This window comes from Dinoponera quadriceps, unplaced genomic scaffold (assembly GCF_001313825.1).
Source record: "Dinoponera quadriceps isolate SergipeBrazil2010 unplaced genomic scaffold, ASM131382v1 scaffold533, whole genome shotgun sequence".
Classification (NCBI taxonomy): domain Eukaryota; kingdom Metazoa; phylum Arthropoda; class Insecta; order Hymenoptera; family Formicidae; genus Dinoponera; species Dinoponera quadriceps.
The window spans coordinates 566,328-582,057 of NW_014554780.1; the positions used below are offsets into that span (position 1 = coordinate 566,328).

General features: G+C 35.9%; 4 protein-coding genes across 4 annotated transcripts; 1 reads left to right on the forward strand and 3 right to left on the reverse strand.

Annotated features, from left to right (window-relative positions):
- Window positions 1-723: 723 nt before the first annotated feature.
- On the reverse strand, window positions 724-4,058 carry LOC106741857. Its single transcript, XM_014614254.1, has 5 exons — window positions 3,879-4,058; window positions 3,291-3,413; window positions 1,999-3,101; window positions 1,680-1,851; window positions 724-1,102 (listed from the first exon to the last, which is right to left on the reverse strand). Exons 1-5 carry the CDS (start codon window positions 4,041-4,043, stop codon window positions 986-988), a joined length of 1,680 nt encoding a protein of 559 aa, XP_014469740.1. The 5' UTR covers window positions 4,044-4,058; the 3' UTR covers window positions 724-985.
- Window positions 4,059-4,633: 575 nt separating this feature from the next.
- LOC106741852 (peptidyl-alpha-hydroxyglycine alpha-amidating lyase 2-like) lies at window positions 4,634-9,254 on the reverse strand. Its single transcript, XM_014614248.1, has 7 exons — window positions 8,407-9,254; window positions 8,113-8,267; window positions 7,563-7,761; window positions 7,111-7,303; window positions 6,543-6,731; window positions 6,278-6,390; window positions 4,634-5,891 (listed from the first exon to the last, which is right to left on the reverse strand). The coding sequence occupies exons 1-7, from the start codon at window positions 8,548-8,550 to the stop codon at window positions 5,781-5,783; spliced, it is 1,104 nt and encodes a 367-aa protein (XP_014469734.1). The 5' UTR covers window positions 8,551-9,254; the 3' UTR covers window positions 4,634-5,780.
- Window positions 9,255-10,471: 1,217 nt separating this feature from the next.
- LOC106741854 lies at window positions 10,472-11,794 on the reverse strand. The gene is made up of 3 exons (XM_014614250.1): window positions 11,558-11,794; window positions 11,036-11,161; window positions 10,472-10,681 (listed from the first exon to the last, which is right to left on the reverse strand). Exons 1-3 carry the CDS (start codon window positions 11,567-11,569, stop codon window positions 10,499-10,501), a joined length of 321 nt encoding a protein of 106 aa, XP_014469736.1. The 5' UTR covers window positions 11,570-11,794; the 3' UTR covers window positions 10,472-10,498.
- A 449-nt stretch (window positions 11,795-12,243) lies between these two features.
- LOC106741853 (NADH dehydrogenase [ubiquinone] iron-sulfur protein 4, mitochondrial) lies at window positions 12,244-13,473 on the forward strand. The gene is made up of 3 exons (XM_014614249.1): window positions 12,244-12,417; window positions 12,746-13,075; window positions 13,152-13,473. Exons 1-3 carry the CDS (start codon window positions 12,359-12,361, stop codon window positions 13,327-13,329), a joined length of 567 nt encoding a protein of 188 aa, XP_014469735.1. The 5' UTR covers window positions 12,244-12,358; the 3' UTR covers window positions 13,330-13,473.
- The last annotated feature ends 2,257 nt before the right edge of the window (window positions 13,474-15,730 follow it).

Here is a 15,730-nt window from a genome sequence, read left to right on the forward strand (position 1 = left end):
ATTCCTTTTCTCCCTTTGCCTTCCGCTTCTGTCCGAAATCTTACGTTTGTTTAGCACTTTTATACTTCGTAATTGCCGCATTGTAATATCATTCGGCGAGACGCCAGTAATGAAATCTACGCTCGCATTGTTAAAGTCATGTGAGTCACAGAACAGATAACGCGTATCGTATTGTATGATCGGCCGAAATATTTGAACAACTTCGCAAACTAGAGAATGCTTAATTGCTATTTCGTGACACCGGAGATGCGATACGATCATCTTTCAATATCTTGAAACAAGAATTGATACCGATAAAATTCGCTGAATTCATATTCGAGTATAATTCGCGCTTATTCTACAACTTTTTAATAATTAATAACTAAAAATGTTGTGTTTGCAAAATGGTAGAGGACTTCGTTTACCTCAACCCATTCTACGGTCTCATGAAGTTTGTCCCTGTTGGTCTGGGACATCCTGTATAAATATGATAAATTATAGTGTGAAATAGCAGATGCCAATCGCGTTGCTGATATTCATTGAGCGTGTTCAGCGGCAGAGCCATATGTACACGCGGTAGAGCTGTGTCCAGTTCAGCCGTGGCAAAAGGATTAAATTGCTTTAACTTAAAATTTATTGCGCAGTCGCAATTTTGCTGTCGTCAATGAGAAAGTAAAGACTGAGATAACGATGTGTCGAGAGAAATATCGAGGTATATATTTTAATGACAAATTCTCAGATACAAAATGATTGGTTTTGCTAGTACACTATTTTGCGATTGATAAGTATAATGTTTAAATGTACATTTATGTGTACATTTATTATTGTGTACATTTATTCTTGGTATATTTTAGCACAATATATCACAAGGAGTCATCATCAGATTATTAAATGATTTGCTGGTGTAATATCTGTGTGTGTACGCGCTTGTATATGGACTATAACATCTAGATATTATATATTAATTACATGGATTAATTACGATTCATTTATACAGTTGCGTGCACTATATCGGTGTTACAACGTCGTGCATGGCATACCTCCATGTCCATGCCCTGGCAACTTCCTCGAATTTCTCGCGATCATTCATGTACATCTCTCCGAGTTCGGGTTCCATACATACCTAATGTGTCACACACAATTCCACATTAGTATTAGTTCAAATAATAGTAATTAGAAAGAGAAGTTAATTCGTAAGCAAGAGAAGAAACTAAAAATAAACGGAAATATAGGACAATATAAGTACAGAAGTGTAGATAGTGAGTTGATAGTCAGTTGAGACGCGAAGTGCAAATAATGATTCATAATCAATAACAGTCTACTATCTGTACCTCGATTGAAGGGGATTCAGATAAAAGTTAAAATGTTTTATTATTTAAATATGGGAAATACGATATTGCCGCACGAACATCTGTCCCTGTCGGCTTGTATTTGCCTGTATGTATGCAATATATTCTACATATTATATATTAATCATATAATATAATAATCATATAATTATTATAATAATTATATTAAATAATAGGATTATAATATTTAATATAACATTTATTTATATAATGCTTATATAATAAATATATTATTATATAAATAAATGTTATATTAAGTATTATAACAATTATGCATTGATATATCGTCAAATATATATTAATATAATCGATAACTATTTTCCGTAAATATATTAATATCGGAATACTTACTTGGCAATATGGATCTGTGAGCAGACTTTGTACACTAATGAGGACCTTGGATATTGTAAGAGCTAATGACCAGTTGTGATGTATAGAATCTATACCGACGTCTCCGTGTCTAGACACGTTCGGATGAAGTATCTTTGTCAGAAATCTTACTACAGGCGGACACATGGGATAGCTAAAAGAAATATAAGATGAATTATCTTAAAATAAAAAGAAATTGCGCCCTCTCTCGCGTTGCAACTTATTGTAATCGTCGTGACACATTGTAGTTGAAAAAAAAAAATAGGATTATTTTAGCACACCTTGGTGTGCTTATACGTACCTGAGCGGTACTCTTAAATAAAGATAGAACAATCCACCCTCATACGGACTGCCCACCGGTCCTGTAATAGTGGCTTGCCAATGGCAACACATTAAATCGAGCGGTACTGCTTCGATACCTTCGGGCGGATCAATTCTAAGACTCTTCAATTCGCTACGCAGCCTGTTCTTTCGCCAAGAGTTCTCCTCCAGTCTTGGGGCCAAGTCTTTCAGATTTGCATCTAAAGAAGTGCTATACGCCATACATGTTCGACAGGGCGCCGATGAGGCCAAATAATCGTACACTTTATACCAGTCCTTGATATAGCCGATGGGTTTGTACAGAGGCCAACGTTCTTTCACGTAACGCTTCCATTGTGACTGCGTCACATGCGTTGACACTAGGCCATACCAGCGTCGGCACACATTCGCCGCAGACCATAAGCTAATATCATCGAGGTACGAGAAGATGGCCAATAACACCTCGGGTGGCAATCTTTCCACCAGACCTGGTTCGTTGATGGGCTCATGCTCGATGTGCTTATGATTCGATAATATCTCCAGTCTTTCTGACAAACTGTAGGACTGCGACGACTCGCCCACATCATCGAACGTTCTGTAGCGCCACTGATACTGTGGAAAGTTGTTCTGGTTACGTTCGCCCGGTGCGAACATCTCTGGGCTTTGCGGATCTTCCTCCATTAGGTCTTGCGCACGATGCGCCACGTTCTGATCGTTTTGGCCGTTAACGCAACTTCGATGAGAGGCATTCCTCACAGGTCGACGGAGCGCATCCGTTATTTGACAAAGCGCGTGCCGCAAATCAATGGCACAAATGTCTTCGTCGACTGGTACATTGCGCACAGACTCTGGTAAACAGTTGTCAACGAGATTGTTGTCTGAATTGTCGTCGAATACATAATAATTACATCGAGACACTACATTTTGACAATATGTAGACAATCTGCGGGAAACATTGGCGTTCTGATTGGATGTATTTTGTGTGTTTGGGATATTAGGGTTGATGCTCTGCGGAGAGTTCTGCTGCTGTTGACTGGTTCTCCTTTCATGGTTGTAGTAGAGATCAGTTGGCTCGTCGTTCCCTGAATCTTCGTCGTCTGTTTTCTGTTTTAAATTCACGAATGTAAGATTGACAAAGTCATCGTTATTTTCTACATAGCATTTCTATATCAGCAGTATTGTTAATATAGTATAATGTAATTTTCATAATATTTGATTCTGTAATATTTAATTTTTGTAACATAGGTCAATGTAATATAATATTATATATACTACAAATTGTTTAATCTGTACCTCACTGAAGATTGGGACCTGTAGCTGAACATCATTTGGAAATAGGAATGCATGACAAGTTGCACAGAGTGGTTCTTCAAAACATGGTCCATAGTATCCGTTACAAATATAACATGCTGATGTCTGAAATTTAAAGACTTACACATAATGTACATATATTTAAATATTTATAAATATAAAAACATAATATGACATGATATGTATGAGAAATGTAAATTTCAACTATAATCTATATGTATCTCTCGTTGAAAAGTACATATCAATGGTATTGGTTATCTAGAATATATATTACAATTTATGATACATATATATTTACAACTTGTGTAATAGAAAATATCGATTATTTTAAATCAACTAAATATTAAACAGTTTATATCAATAAGTACATTAAAAAAATATATATAAAGGACACAGAAATAACCTATACGAAAAGCACTAGCTCTATGTAAGCAACTAGAGCGTATGTTTTAATATGATCTTTGTAATCAAGTCGTAAATAATATTTGTTTATTAACATGAATTTATGTAAATTGTCGTGAATATCAACGAAACATCCAAATTTTAATGAAGAAATATAAAATAACTTACCGAAAACTGAAATTCCGGGCATGGAATAAATTCAACTAATTCGACGAATTCATCTTCCAAATTTAAATGGAGATTCAAGTCACCATTCTCGCTCATTTTTTCATTATTCCCATTTTGCGAACCATCAACAATCTGATCTCCAGCCATTTTGCCACAATTGCACATTGGGTGCGTTCGAGGAGCTCGCTATTAACGCTATTAACGTAGCGCTATCTCTTTTCGAGAGTGTGTTCCGATATATACTGGGATGGGCAAAATCAAACATTGAGGATGAACGCATTAAGAACGATATTACATCTAGAGAAATTGTTAGGAGCTCTAGAAATTCTCTATCCGACAGCCAATCAGTACATCCGACAAATTCGTACGATGCATCCTCAATGAGCGAACACCGATGTTTTTCAAACATCGATGATTTTCTCTACCGGTAGTGCAGGTAGTAGAGTCCTACATACACTCACGTTCATTGATTCGTCTCAAACTAGATTTAGTGGGTCAAGCTTATATGTTGGCCACCCTGTTCTATTCAATAGAATCTTGACACAGGAGTGACATTATTCAGCGAAAATCATTGAACTAAAGAAAATACTGAGGGTAAGTTCTACATAATGATCGCTGATATTTTAAAGTAGTTCAACTCAACAACGAATTAGATGTAAATTATTACCCTTATTGATATTGGCTTCTTATGTATATATATATGTTTTTTATTTATATTTATATTCATATATTTATATATTTATATGGTACATGTATGTACGCGTATAATATGGATTTCTCTTTCAGTATTGTACACATTACAAAAATAGGGGATGTTTTATCGCGTGCAATGCTTGGAATACATGTATAAATCTATACATGAAACTATAAATGCCCTATAAACTGCGTAAATTATTCTTATGATAATATTTGTAACGTTACACAGTTTTACCTGAATATGAATATTAAAATATTGAAGTATTAAAATATCTGAAGCGAAATTTTTGACTAAAAATATAACAAATCTTCCTTTTTTGTCTGGATGATTTTGTTACTTCATTTGTTATAAACATTCAATAAAATCCTTTAATTGAATTACATTAATTTGTAGATTAATTAATCACATGGATTAACACGCGATTCAAATTTAACAATTCTTTTACTATCCTGGTAGTACAAGACATCCTTGGATTATCCTGAATAAGTTCAGATTATTACGGCACATTTGGAAGTCATGTCGAGGTGATTATTAATATTTTTCATAATTTTACGTGAATACATTGTTTATAGTTAGTTGCACCATTGTAGTATGTTAGTATGCACCATCCTCATTGGATACTTTGTGAATTTTCCAAGGATTCTTGTGTTACCTGGATAATTATACCGCTTGTATGATATACAAAATATTCAGTAGATAATATTCTTTATTGAAAACTAAAGTAAAATAATATTTCTTTATTAAAATTTAATTTTAATTTATTCTTTTTACAGAATATTTTTTAGTTTTGACGTTAAATATTGTGGCAGATATTCTTCGAGACAAGACGCTATCAAGGATAAAATTCACTTAAAATCTTTTAAGGATGAAGGTTCGGAAATTTTATATTAACTATTTCATATTAACCGCATTCTACGTATATGTAATTGATTAAAATTTTTCTTCTTTCAAGCTTTCGGCTGTAATTGAAAATCTATTAATATTTTTGCTAAGATTTTAATTTTCAATAAAGAATATCAAGCAAGTGCGTTGATTACACCCACCACCAAATACTCTATACATAAGATTATTGATAATGAGGTAATGGAAGAGGAGTGGATTTGATTTTGTTGCCTTTCGAGAACTCGATTTCTGGTATCTTCTAAGATCAGGTAGACATTAGGCGACAGATTCCAGTTACTGTTATATTAATCGTTTAACTTTTGTTACTGAGTTTGTATTAGATCGAACTTCCACAATTTGTTAGGCCCGATCTCTGAAACATAGAGAGCTGTGCCGTTTGGGCATATGGCAATGGCGTGAGGTCTCACGAAAGGCTAGAAAAAAAAATATATATACATATATATACTATATATATAATATACTTATAAATAATTTTAGAAATATAGGATGCAACAGTTTTCGCGATTTTTAATTTTGCCGAGAGATTCCCTGAACAATTTAGAGTTAATCCCTAGTAATACAATTTCATCGGCGATGAATTCTCGTTGACCCAAACATTAAAAATAATATTTATACAATATGATTTTAATATTTGGGAATATTATATTATCAAGTAAAGGTTTAAAAACATTTATAAAATATAGTATCAAAATGTTTATAAAATCCACATAAAATCAATGTTGCGAAAGATTGATTTAATGTCTCTTGCTTACTGGGATATATATGTATTACGTGCGTTGAGTAAAAATGTAAAACTTACTGAAGATTCTGGACCCCAAAATCCTGTTACGCTTCGATTTATAGGATCGATTGTGAAGCCCTTAACCTGTATGCTTCTGGACGTCATACCATTAACAGCGTAAATGATTCCACCTTAAATTATCGACGATAATAAAGACACTTAGTTAATGTTTTGAGTTAAAGAATTTTTTTATATATATTTGTGAAAAAATGAAAAATTTAAGTCAAGATATATGTAATATTTCGGATTGTGTGATATTTTGGATCTTCCTCATTGGACTTACGGTACGACGCGATACCGAAGATGCGGCCAAACTGTCGATGACGAATCGAATACGGAAATTCGGGATATTGTTTCGCTCCGGAAAGTCCCACATTCATGCACACGATCCTTGAATTTTCACGATCGGCCACACATACTTGCCTGTTTGGCAAGATTGTCAAGGCGTGCGGAATTTTCAGAGACACCCAATCTAAACGTAAATGTATTAATTTTACTACGTCCGTTCCAAATTTACCACTTTAAAATAATTTGGAAGAAAACAAATATTAAATAGATTGCAATTAATTATTTTTCACCGCTTTTGTTATTCATAAATTTGAATGATATTAACCCTTTAAAACCAAGAAGTTTTTTATTTGGAAACTTTTTTGCTACTTTACTTTGCTACTTTGCTTTCAAAACTACTTTGAAATTTTGATGAAAAATTATCAACAATATTGTTTTTACGTATATCCCAGAGACTCACCATCACGATTATAATGGAACTTAAAGGGTTAATTGGATATTAATATCGTTTTCAGTTAGTTTTTGGCTCAGATTTCATATTAACGATTTCGTATTAAACGTACGTTCGCCGATACTGTATTTAGGATTGCCTCTTGAGTCAAAAAGTATTATTCTATTGTTGCAGTAGCCATCCGCGACAACTATTTCGCCACCGGGTGCAATTGCGACCGTTGTTGGTTGACAAAAGTGGTCCATGTCACTTCCAGGCTCGAATCTTTGGCCGAGGACCAGCCGAGGTACACCGTAAGCTGAATACTGTATGTTACACAAAATATAATTAGCTCTTATAATATCTTCGATCAAAATAATCAATGAGAAAATCTACCATAAGACATTTTAATAGACATTTGTTAGGCAACGGACCTAAAGATATCCTTTTTTAACTTCTCGGCCATTTAATTGAAAATTTATCAATATATACTTCATATTAATATAATAATATATTAAATACATCGGCAAGATGGACGTTTGATCGTGTCTAAATATGTACTTCAATATGAATCTTTCTATATACCTTGAATACTTGATGGAGCGCGATATCAGTCAGCCATATGTTCCCAAAACTGTCAACGTGAACTCCGTGCGGTAGATAAAACGTTTGATTTCCCCAAGCGCGAATAACATCGCCGGTGTTAGGATCTAATGTCAATACGACGTTATCATGAATGGGACCTCTATACTTTTCTTGATATTCCGCATTCTCGTCGAAGGTGCTAAAATCATCATAAAATAAAATCATCATCAACGAGATATCGTTTTAAGTGCATTCAGAATACGGACCATAGAAGATTAAAGAATTTTTCTCTATCCCACTTAGTGTTAAAAAAACTACAATAATAAAAAATAACACGGAGAAAAAAAATATTGTTTACGATACAGCTGGTTCTCCGGGAGCGAAAATTATATTATTATATTGTAGTATCTTTAAATTAAATCACTTCAATTAAGTTCTCTTCGAGTTAGTTCACTTAAATTAAATAACTTTGTCCCGAAATATCAGTCTTTTTAATGTACTATCGATGCAACTTCGATTTTCTACTCATTAATTGATTTATGACTCTTACTCGTAATTCCATATCCGATCTGCGCGATGAAAAATGACGAGTTTCCCCGACGGGTCCACGGCGACGCCGGAAATCTCGCCAAGATATTCGGGGCTTCGCCAGAAGTGATTCTCAATGGGATGTAATGGCGGATTGTAGGACTCTGGAAATTGATCCTGCGTAATGATAAGATTGATTGTAAATTTATTATCGAGGACTTTTCTGCTCAGTTTCACCCATTCTACTTGCACACCACGAGAACCGAGATTAATTTGGGACACCTTGTATATTATAATATAGTTGTTTAATACATACATTAAGGGGATTGTAGGCTCCGTCGAACCTCCTATAGCTATTTTCATCGAAGCTCTCGTCGCCAATATCGGACGTCACTCCTTTACATGACACTATTATAAGCACCATAATAAATCGCAGTGTCTCATCGTACATATCCGCCATTGTTTCTCCTCTCTTTCGTAAGTTTCGCAGTTGACTGTATCCGTACCGAGAAGGGCTGAATCGATAGTGCGCGCAGGCGCTCGTCGGATTTAAATTGTCACAGTTTTCGAGCACAACTTCGCAGTTGGCGCAACAAGTTCAACGAGAAAATTGATTAATTTTTCACGACGTAATACTTTGTAATAGACAAACGAGAAAATTCAGAACTCCCACATTTAACGGACGCTACAGCGAGCTCGATGATAAGTCAGATTACACGTGCGATGTAAAAAAAATGTATTACTCTGACCCGTTTACTCGGCAATATCAATTACTTCGCGTCACTTCACTGCAACTGTTGGACCAATTAAGAAGTTCGGTTCAATCTTTTTTCTGGATTGGCCAATTTTGCGATCGAGGTAAATATTGCTAAGACTGAGGCGGAGGATTATAAACAACGAACGCGATCACTCGGTCGACGAATAATTTATATTAAACATAATAGGTTCAGAAATTTCACTCAGAAGTGGAACTGAACTCTTTGGCTGGACCAATACAGGTAGTTTCGACGCAGAACGTGAAAACGAACAATTGAGATTTCGTTGGTGATATAAACGGAAAGCGTGGCGATTGTGGCGATAAGTGACAGCTGTTACATCCGACACCGCCTAAAATCGACTGCGTCTGGTTCAGGATCTCGAGGACGGACCCGTCGGGACAATCCGACAGGTAGGCGTTAATCGATAATTGCGCGCAAGTGTCCTGGTCACTATCCTAGAAAAGAGGGAAGGAGCGCTGCGTGACGTATCCTGGAAACCGTTGACGTCAGAGTTTTCATCTGTTCACACAGGGTGATCAATAACTCTCTGTAATCTACGGCAATGTCCGGTCCGGGCACGCACACTCGCTAACGTTATGCTTAACAAACATTTTACGAGAATTCACGCTGAAGAATCGAGCAGCATTCGTATATTCGTGTTACGAGAAATAAGTATATCGAATAGATTAGCGTTACCTGTCGAACCTGCTTTCGTGTGACATCACATCACGTCGTTGTTATTTTGGTTAATGCAACGATTATCGAAGTTATAATTTACACGCAACACGACTGCGAATAATGAATCACAATAAAAATTACATTAAAATTATCCGATCAGAACTTTATTAATATAGTGATCACAATGAGAGTTTATTTATAACATAGTAATTATAAATTCTTGGCAGCATAAGTGTTCGTAGATGTGCTAATGAAAACTATATTGCTCTCGACCGAAGTTTGAGTATTTTGTGTGTGAAACCGCTCGTTGAACACTCCTCTTGCGACTTTCTTGCTTTCTCCCCCGAGCCAAGTTATTAATAGAAAATTATATTTGAAGCAAATTCGTGTCGTGTCTTAACCGGTGAATGAACCATTTACGAAAACCGCAATGATCGTTGAGAATAACCGTAGATTTTGATTTTGAATGGATGAGGTTTGATTCCTTCGTACATTGGTATTCCTATAAAAAGAAGGGTAATCGAATTAACATTAACTGAAGAAAAATATTATCCATGGGATTGAAGACGTGTGATTAAAAAATTATTGTATACATCAATTTTAACAGTGTTTATATCCCTCTTACGTTTAACGGATCACGTTTTACTCACACCGTTTTAAAATTCTTTTGAAATATTGATTTATGGACCTATGAATTGTTACTATTTTCGTATTATATTCGGTATTAGAAGGAAAATTAAAAGTACATAGAAACAGAAATGTATTCGAAATCGTGATACCCATAGTTAATTTCCAAATTGACGCGATTTCTCATATAGTATAGAAACTTGCAATAACATTGCTGCAACGTTGCAACAATGTTAACGTTAGCTTTTGTGTTATACAGGTTGCAATTACGTGAAATAAAGGGGAATTTCTGGTCGATTCGTTTAATGTACCTGTTTCTTTTTTTGGCGCACAGGATAGCACCATTTATTTATCGATTTCAAGGCTTAACGACGTTTCCGGTTGAGTCCATATATAGCCTGTGCGTGTCATACTGCAATGTGCGTCATAATATCTTCCTGGTGCACGGCAATAGGACCACCTCGGGCAACGACATCGGAACTTACTGTGAAATTCTTCCTTGCACACCTCGTTCCACCAACAGGTTCTCTGAAACGTTAAAATTCGTAGCGTAAACAGTTCAGCATAATGTCCAAAATCGGGACATAAGACGTATTTTAGAATATCTTAAAGACATCTTATATAACGACATCTTAAACACGACTTCAAGACAATTCCATCAAAGAAAATTTATTAACATTAGAAAGCTCGCAAAGCAGAAATTTTAATCACACTTTATGATGTAAAATTTTACAATTTTGCTTTACCGTTCTTTGCAATAACATTTTTCTTTGTAAATATTTATTCTTTTCCAAATTTTACTTGAAAAACCAAAAGACCAATTTCACTTAATATGTTATAATATTATATTTGAAGAGAATAAATTTGTCCAGGTGTCCCTACCTCTGCCAGATATCCTCTTACACTTTGATCGCTGTAATTCCGCTTGGTGATTATATGTCTGGCGTTCGCTGAGTAAACTCTCGAGCATAGTGCAAATATCAATAAGAAACATAACGTGGCTCTATCCTGCGGAAGAGAAACATATTATTCACACACAACACAAACGATTCAGCATACTTTGCGTCGAACCAATCGTGCTCGATTTCAAAAACAAAAGCTCGATTATGCAAAACAGTCTCTCGTCGGTCCTTCCTCCTGTAAACGCGTGTATTTCTCGCAAGATTTTATTTCGATCTTTCCATTAAATTCTCACTTCGCCGAGGGTCGAAATAAATTAATAGATACCTCCAGATTAACTCTCTCTCTCTCTTCCGAGTCTCATTCAATCCATTCTCCGAGTACCTTAATTCGCGTACTCTTCTGTATTCACTCCTTCGCGCGATATCCTTCCTTCCTTAAGATGTCAAGTCGCAAAGGTATCGAGACTTCAAGACAAGATTATTCGCGCGTTTATTCACTTACATTCTCCCTCATTTTCGCCTCGTCTCTTTCGTGCAGTACCGCTCCGTCCTCGACGCCGGATCACAAAGTGATCACAATGCTAAAAGCGGCGGAAGGGTGGTGGGTCCTCGCGAGCTGCATTTGTCCGCCGCGGCGTCACTCGCCAAGCATCGTTCCTGCACGATGCAGTTCCTGAAGGGAAGGAGCGAGTGACGTCGAGCATGCGTACACCCGCTCGGCACTCGTTGATATCGTTAAGGGTAGGTCAGTCTCGCTTATCTCGTAACGATCGATCTTCACGCGAACTCTTATTATAAGTTTCCAGAAATCCTCGTTACTCTTTGTTACACTCTTTTCTACCTTCGTCTTTCTTCGCTCGTGGACAATTTTGTCGTGATTATGCGGACGGAGTTATTTCGTGGTTATCGGAAATCCACGTTGATTTCACGCTTATTTCGACCACGAGGTAGCACATTTCCCATATAAACTCTTGCAGTTTCGATTCTTTGAAATTTGACTTTACTGAAAAAAAAATCCGTTCTATCGAGACATTCACTTCTCTATCACTTATATGTGTATATATTTCCTTCACTCTCACTCTTTTCTGTTCTTTGTGACTTTGGGAAAATATTTTTTCAGCGGATTTGTCGACCTGTCGCGACACGACCTGCTTATTTCGTCTCGAAAAGCGCGCTGAGTTGTTATCGCTGCGACGCTCATCGGCTGCGGAGCGAACTAGTTTTGCCGAACTTGTTGGCTGAAGCAGGTGCGTGATCATCTGCTTCGTGTTGGATCTGTCATTTATCGTCTTTTGCCAACGAAATGGCGTCCCGTGCATTGCTGCGACAATGCGCGGATGTAATTAGCAAAAACAATCCCGGGTACGTAAATCTCTTTCGTTATTTTGCGAATAAATCTCCCTTCTGAAGAGGAAAACAAATAACCATAACCTCACAATTTTATATAACGAATATTATTCAGGTTGAAAGTAAACAAATATCAGGAAATACAGATACATAACAAATGTTAATATTAAATTTATGATTACGAAACGTTATTTATTTATTAATTATAAGTTTTGAGGAAAAAATAATGAAGAGTAGTAGAGTATCAAAGAATGACATAAAGAGCGATTTGTAACGTAATACTATAATGTATATTAAAATGTATAATGAAATTTAATTAATTCTAAGGGTATTCTATGTGCAGAATAATCAGGTTGCTTTCAAGCAAGAACAAAGAAGTGGAAAGGACACAGAAGATTAACTTAATAAAACGCAAGAATCTTGAGAAAATGATGCTTACAGAAGACGAGTTTAATTACATTCAAGCTTTAAAGAATACTATTGCTGTATCTCCTATCGAGGATGTAGGTTACGTATCTGGAGTTCCCGAGGAGCACATCAAGACTCGTAAAGTACGGATTTATCAACCTGCTAAAAGTGCCATGCAATCAGGGACAAATAACGTTCACTTTTGGCAAATAGATTTTGATACACGTGAGCGTTGGGAGAACCCATTGATGGGATGGACTTCCTCGTGAGTACTAATGACTTTATGTATTATCAGATACAGATATATAAATAAGTAATCTTGTAAATTTCCTATTATGTAGTGGGGATCCCATGTCGAACATCAAAGTTGACTTCGCGACTTCGGAAGAGGCAATCACACATTGCAAAAAAATGGGATGGGACTATTATATTCAGAAGCCGAATGCAAATCAACCGAAGCCTCGTACCTATGGGGAGAACTTCTCTTGGAACAAACGTACTCGAGTTTCTACCAAATAGTTCGTACACAGAAATTTATAGGCCAATTATTTGTAATGTCATAGTAACGGCGTGGCGTGCTGATTGTAGTCATGCTTGTAAAAAATTCTAACAGATGTATCATATTGCAAATAAAAAAAAAATATATATATATATTTAACACGATATCTCTCTTTGTTTTCTCATTTATAATAACTTGATCTTTAAATTATATGAAAGAAAATACATTTGATTTGCTCAATAATGCTTTTATTTTTTATCGCATCGTTCTTGTAAAGTAGTGAGACTATATCTAGCATTTGTGTAACTTAGCTTATCATCGAGATAATCTTGAATTGTAAATTTAATATCATTCTTTTATATCGTTATACTTATATGTATATTTTGTATTGCTTATATTAAATAAGATTTATTCATAACTCCGATTTCGTACGAACGTTGTCACTTGTGACAATGCGAGATAAGCAATACCGCGAATACTTTATGTTCGCGCGTATATTAGAACAATGGGAAAGAGATCGTGGGCGCAAGCCGTAATGTTCATGCAAAAACAATAACAATTCAATAACATTTTAACATTTCTAATCATTTTTTTTCCGTTTGTTTTATTATTTATAATTATATTATACTACAATATTGTTAACAACGTTGTGTATTGACGAGTTGCGCGCCTTCGAATCAGGCGGAGCGAAATGAGAAGTATTGTACAATATGCATTCGAATTTAAGACTGATCTAAACTTATCGAAGATCGTGTTACAATGTCTCGGGAGACCTTCGTCGCATCGATAATGCGAATCTCTTTGGGCCCGTTGCACCAACGTGATACTTTGCACTCGTTATTAATAAAATCTTCTCCTAAACGACATCTTGCGTAATTATCGCCGTTTCTCCCCTAAGCCAAGCTAAAAGAAAGAAATGTACGGGGGGAGAGATAGTTTCGATATCTACATTAATATTAAAACCAGTATTTGTCTACAATTGAATGTTCAAAAATTTCTGCTAATCACACTTTAAACGTACAAACCGACGCAGTGTTCACTCGTGATCGGATTCAAGCGGGCTTTATCTAAAAGAAAGAGGAGAAAAATTTTAAGCTTTGGTCGTTCGGGCACTTTTACTCCCGAAACTTTCGAAATCGTATAATTCTCTATTAGTAATAGGAAATATATAACAAATATTTCTATGTATTATTGTTATTATTAGGACCGTGAGATCTGGGAAGGAACATGGGGGATCGCTGATCGGACTTGATCAATCGAGCTCGTCGCTGCAACGGACCCCTCAATCGTTTGTTAATTAAGAGATAAAGCGAAGTAAGACATACGCAATCGTGTCTCATGAGCAGAATATGAAAAATGGCCTACGATGTCTTATTATCGCGTAAAAAGTACAGGGGGGCGAGAGGAAATTATAAGTAAGAGAAATAAGTTACCTCACGTATCCCCCAGATAGGCGTTTATATCGCTAAATCGTGTGTAAAACATTTTATAGTACCTAATTAATTTCCTAATAAGTATTTTTTCTGCCCTGCAAGAAGCGGATGAATCAGAGGAAATCATCAGAGATTTATTCTGAAAAATTCAATTTCAATTCGCTGGCTATGTGTGTATGTGTGTGTGTGTGTGTGTGTGTGTGTCATGTGTGTGCTTTTATGTGCATCTGTATATGTATGTGAATCTATATGAGTTTTTGTACGTATGTGTAGTATCTCGCAGAACAGATCGCCGCTGAATTCCTTATAATTGATCCTTTTATTGCAGCAAGGCGCAATGGACTAATGCAGGTCGTTCTGCGTTTCTTTTTTACAAACTGCGGAGAATGTGAGAGTCATTATTGTAATATATGAAACCATGATATCGCCGCCTCGATTATCGGCAAGATCATAAAATATTTTAAGCTCGGTGTAAGTCCGACGCGTACGTTCGTACGGATTTTTTTTCTTTCCGTCTCGTGGAACTATTCTCGCGATTCGAAAACTCCTTCACGAAAATAACTTTGTTTATCCCTGCGGAAAATACGCGAATTGAAGAATCGACGGAAATTCTTCCTCTTCCTTCCGCTGCTGATCTTCGTAATCTAGAATGATTTTCTTCGGAGATGATTCCCAATCAAGAATTGCGTTTCTTTTTGTTATACAACTGTCTCACGAATCTCTGTTCAAATATTCTATAATTTAAAAATCATTTTCACTCATAACATTCTGCGTAGGATATACGTGTATGTATGTACGTTTCAGTGTAGTGTGAATAAGTGTGTACGTGTGTGTGTGTGTGTGGTGTTGTGTGAAAATATGGGATTTGAGTTTCACAAACCAACTTTTGTAGTTTTATCGAAAATTGGAAATTTACGCACTTCCATACTTAATTTCCGATTTTCTCCTCGAGATTCGCCTATTTTACGCAGGACACGCAAAGACGTAT

Excerpts from the sequence above, each read along its gene's own strand:
- LOC106741854 (XM_014614250.1), bottom strand. Across the intron at positions 10,682-11,035 it reads TAAGAGGATATCTGGCAGAG|AGAACCTGTTGGTGGAACGA; the intron begins GTAGGGACACCT and ends TTAACGTTTCAG.
- LOC106741853 (XM_014614249.1), top strand. The coding sequence starts at position 12,359 with ATGGCGTCCCGTGCATTGCTGCGACAATGCGCGGATGTAATTAGCAAA. Across the intron at positions 12,418-12,745 it reads ATTAGCAAAAACAATCCCGG|AATAATCAGGTTGCTTTCAA; the intron begins GTACGTAAATCT and ends TTCTATGTGCAG. Across the intron at positions 13,076-13,151 it reads TTGATGGGATGGACTTCCTC|TGGGGATCCCATGTCGAACA; the intron begins GTGAGTACTAAT and ends CCTATTATGTAG.
- LOC106741857 (XM_014614254.1), bottom strand. The coding sequence starts at position 4,043 with ATGTGCAATTGTGGCAAAATGGCTGGAGATCAGATTGTTGATGGTTCG. Across the intron at positions 1,852-1,998 it reads TATTTAAGAGTACCGCTCAG|CTATCCCATGTGTCCGCCTG; the intron begins GTACGTATAAGC and ends TATTTCTTTTAG. Across the intron at positions 1,103-1,679 it reads TCACAGATCCATATTGCCAA|GTATGTATGGAACCCGAACT; the intron begins GTAAGTATTCCG and ends GTGACACATTAG.
- LOC106741852 (XM_014614248.1), bottom strand. The coding sequence starts at position 8,550 with ATGGCGGATATGTACGATGAGACACTGCGATTTATTATGGTGCTTATA. Across the intron at positions 8,268-8,406 it reads GAGCCTACAATCCCCTTAAT|GATCAATTTCCAGAGTCCTA; the intron begins GTATGTATTAAA and ends ATCATTACGCAG. Across the intron at positions 7,304-7,562 it reads CGCTCCATCAAGTATTCAAG|TATTCAGCTTACGGTGTACC; the intron begins GTATATAGAAAG and ends TGTAACATACAG.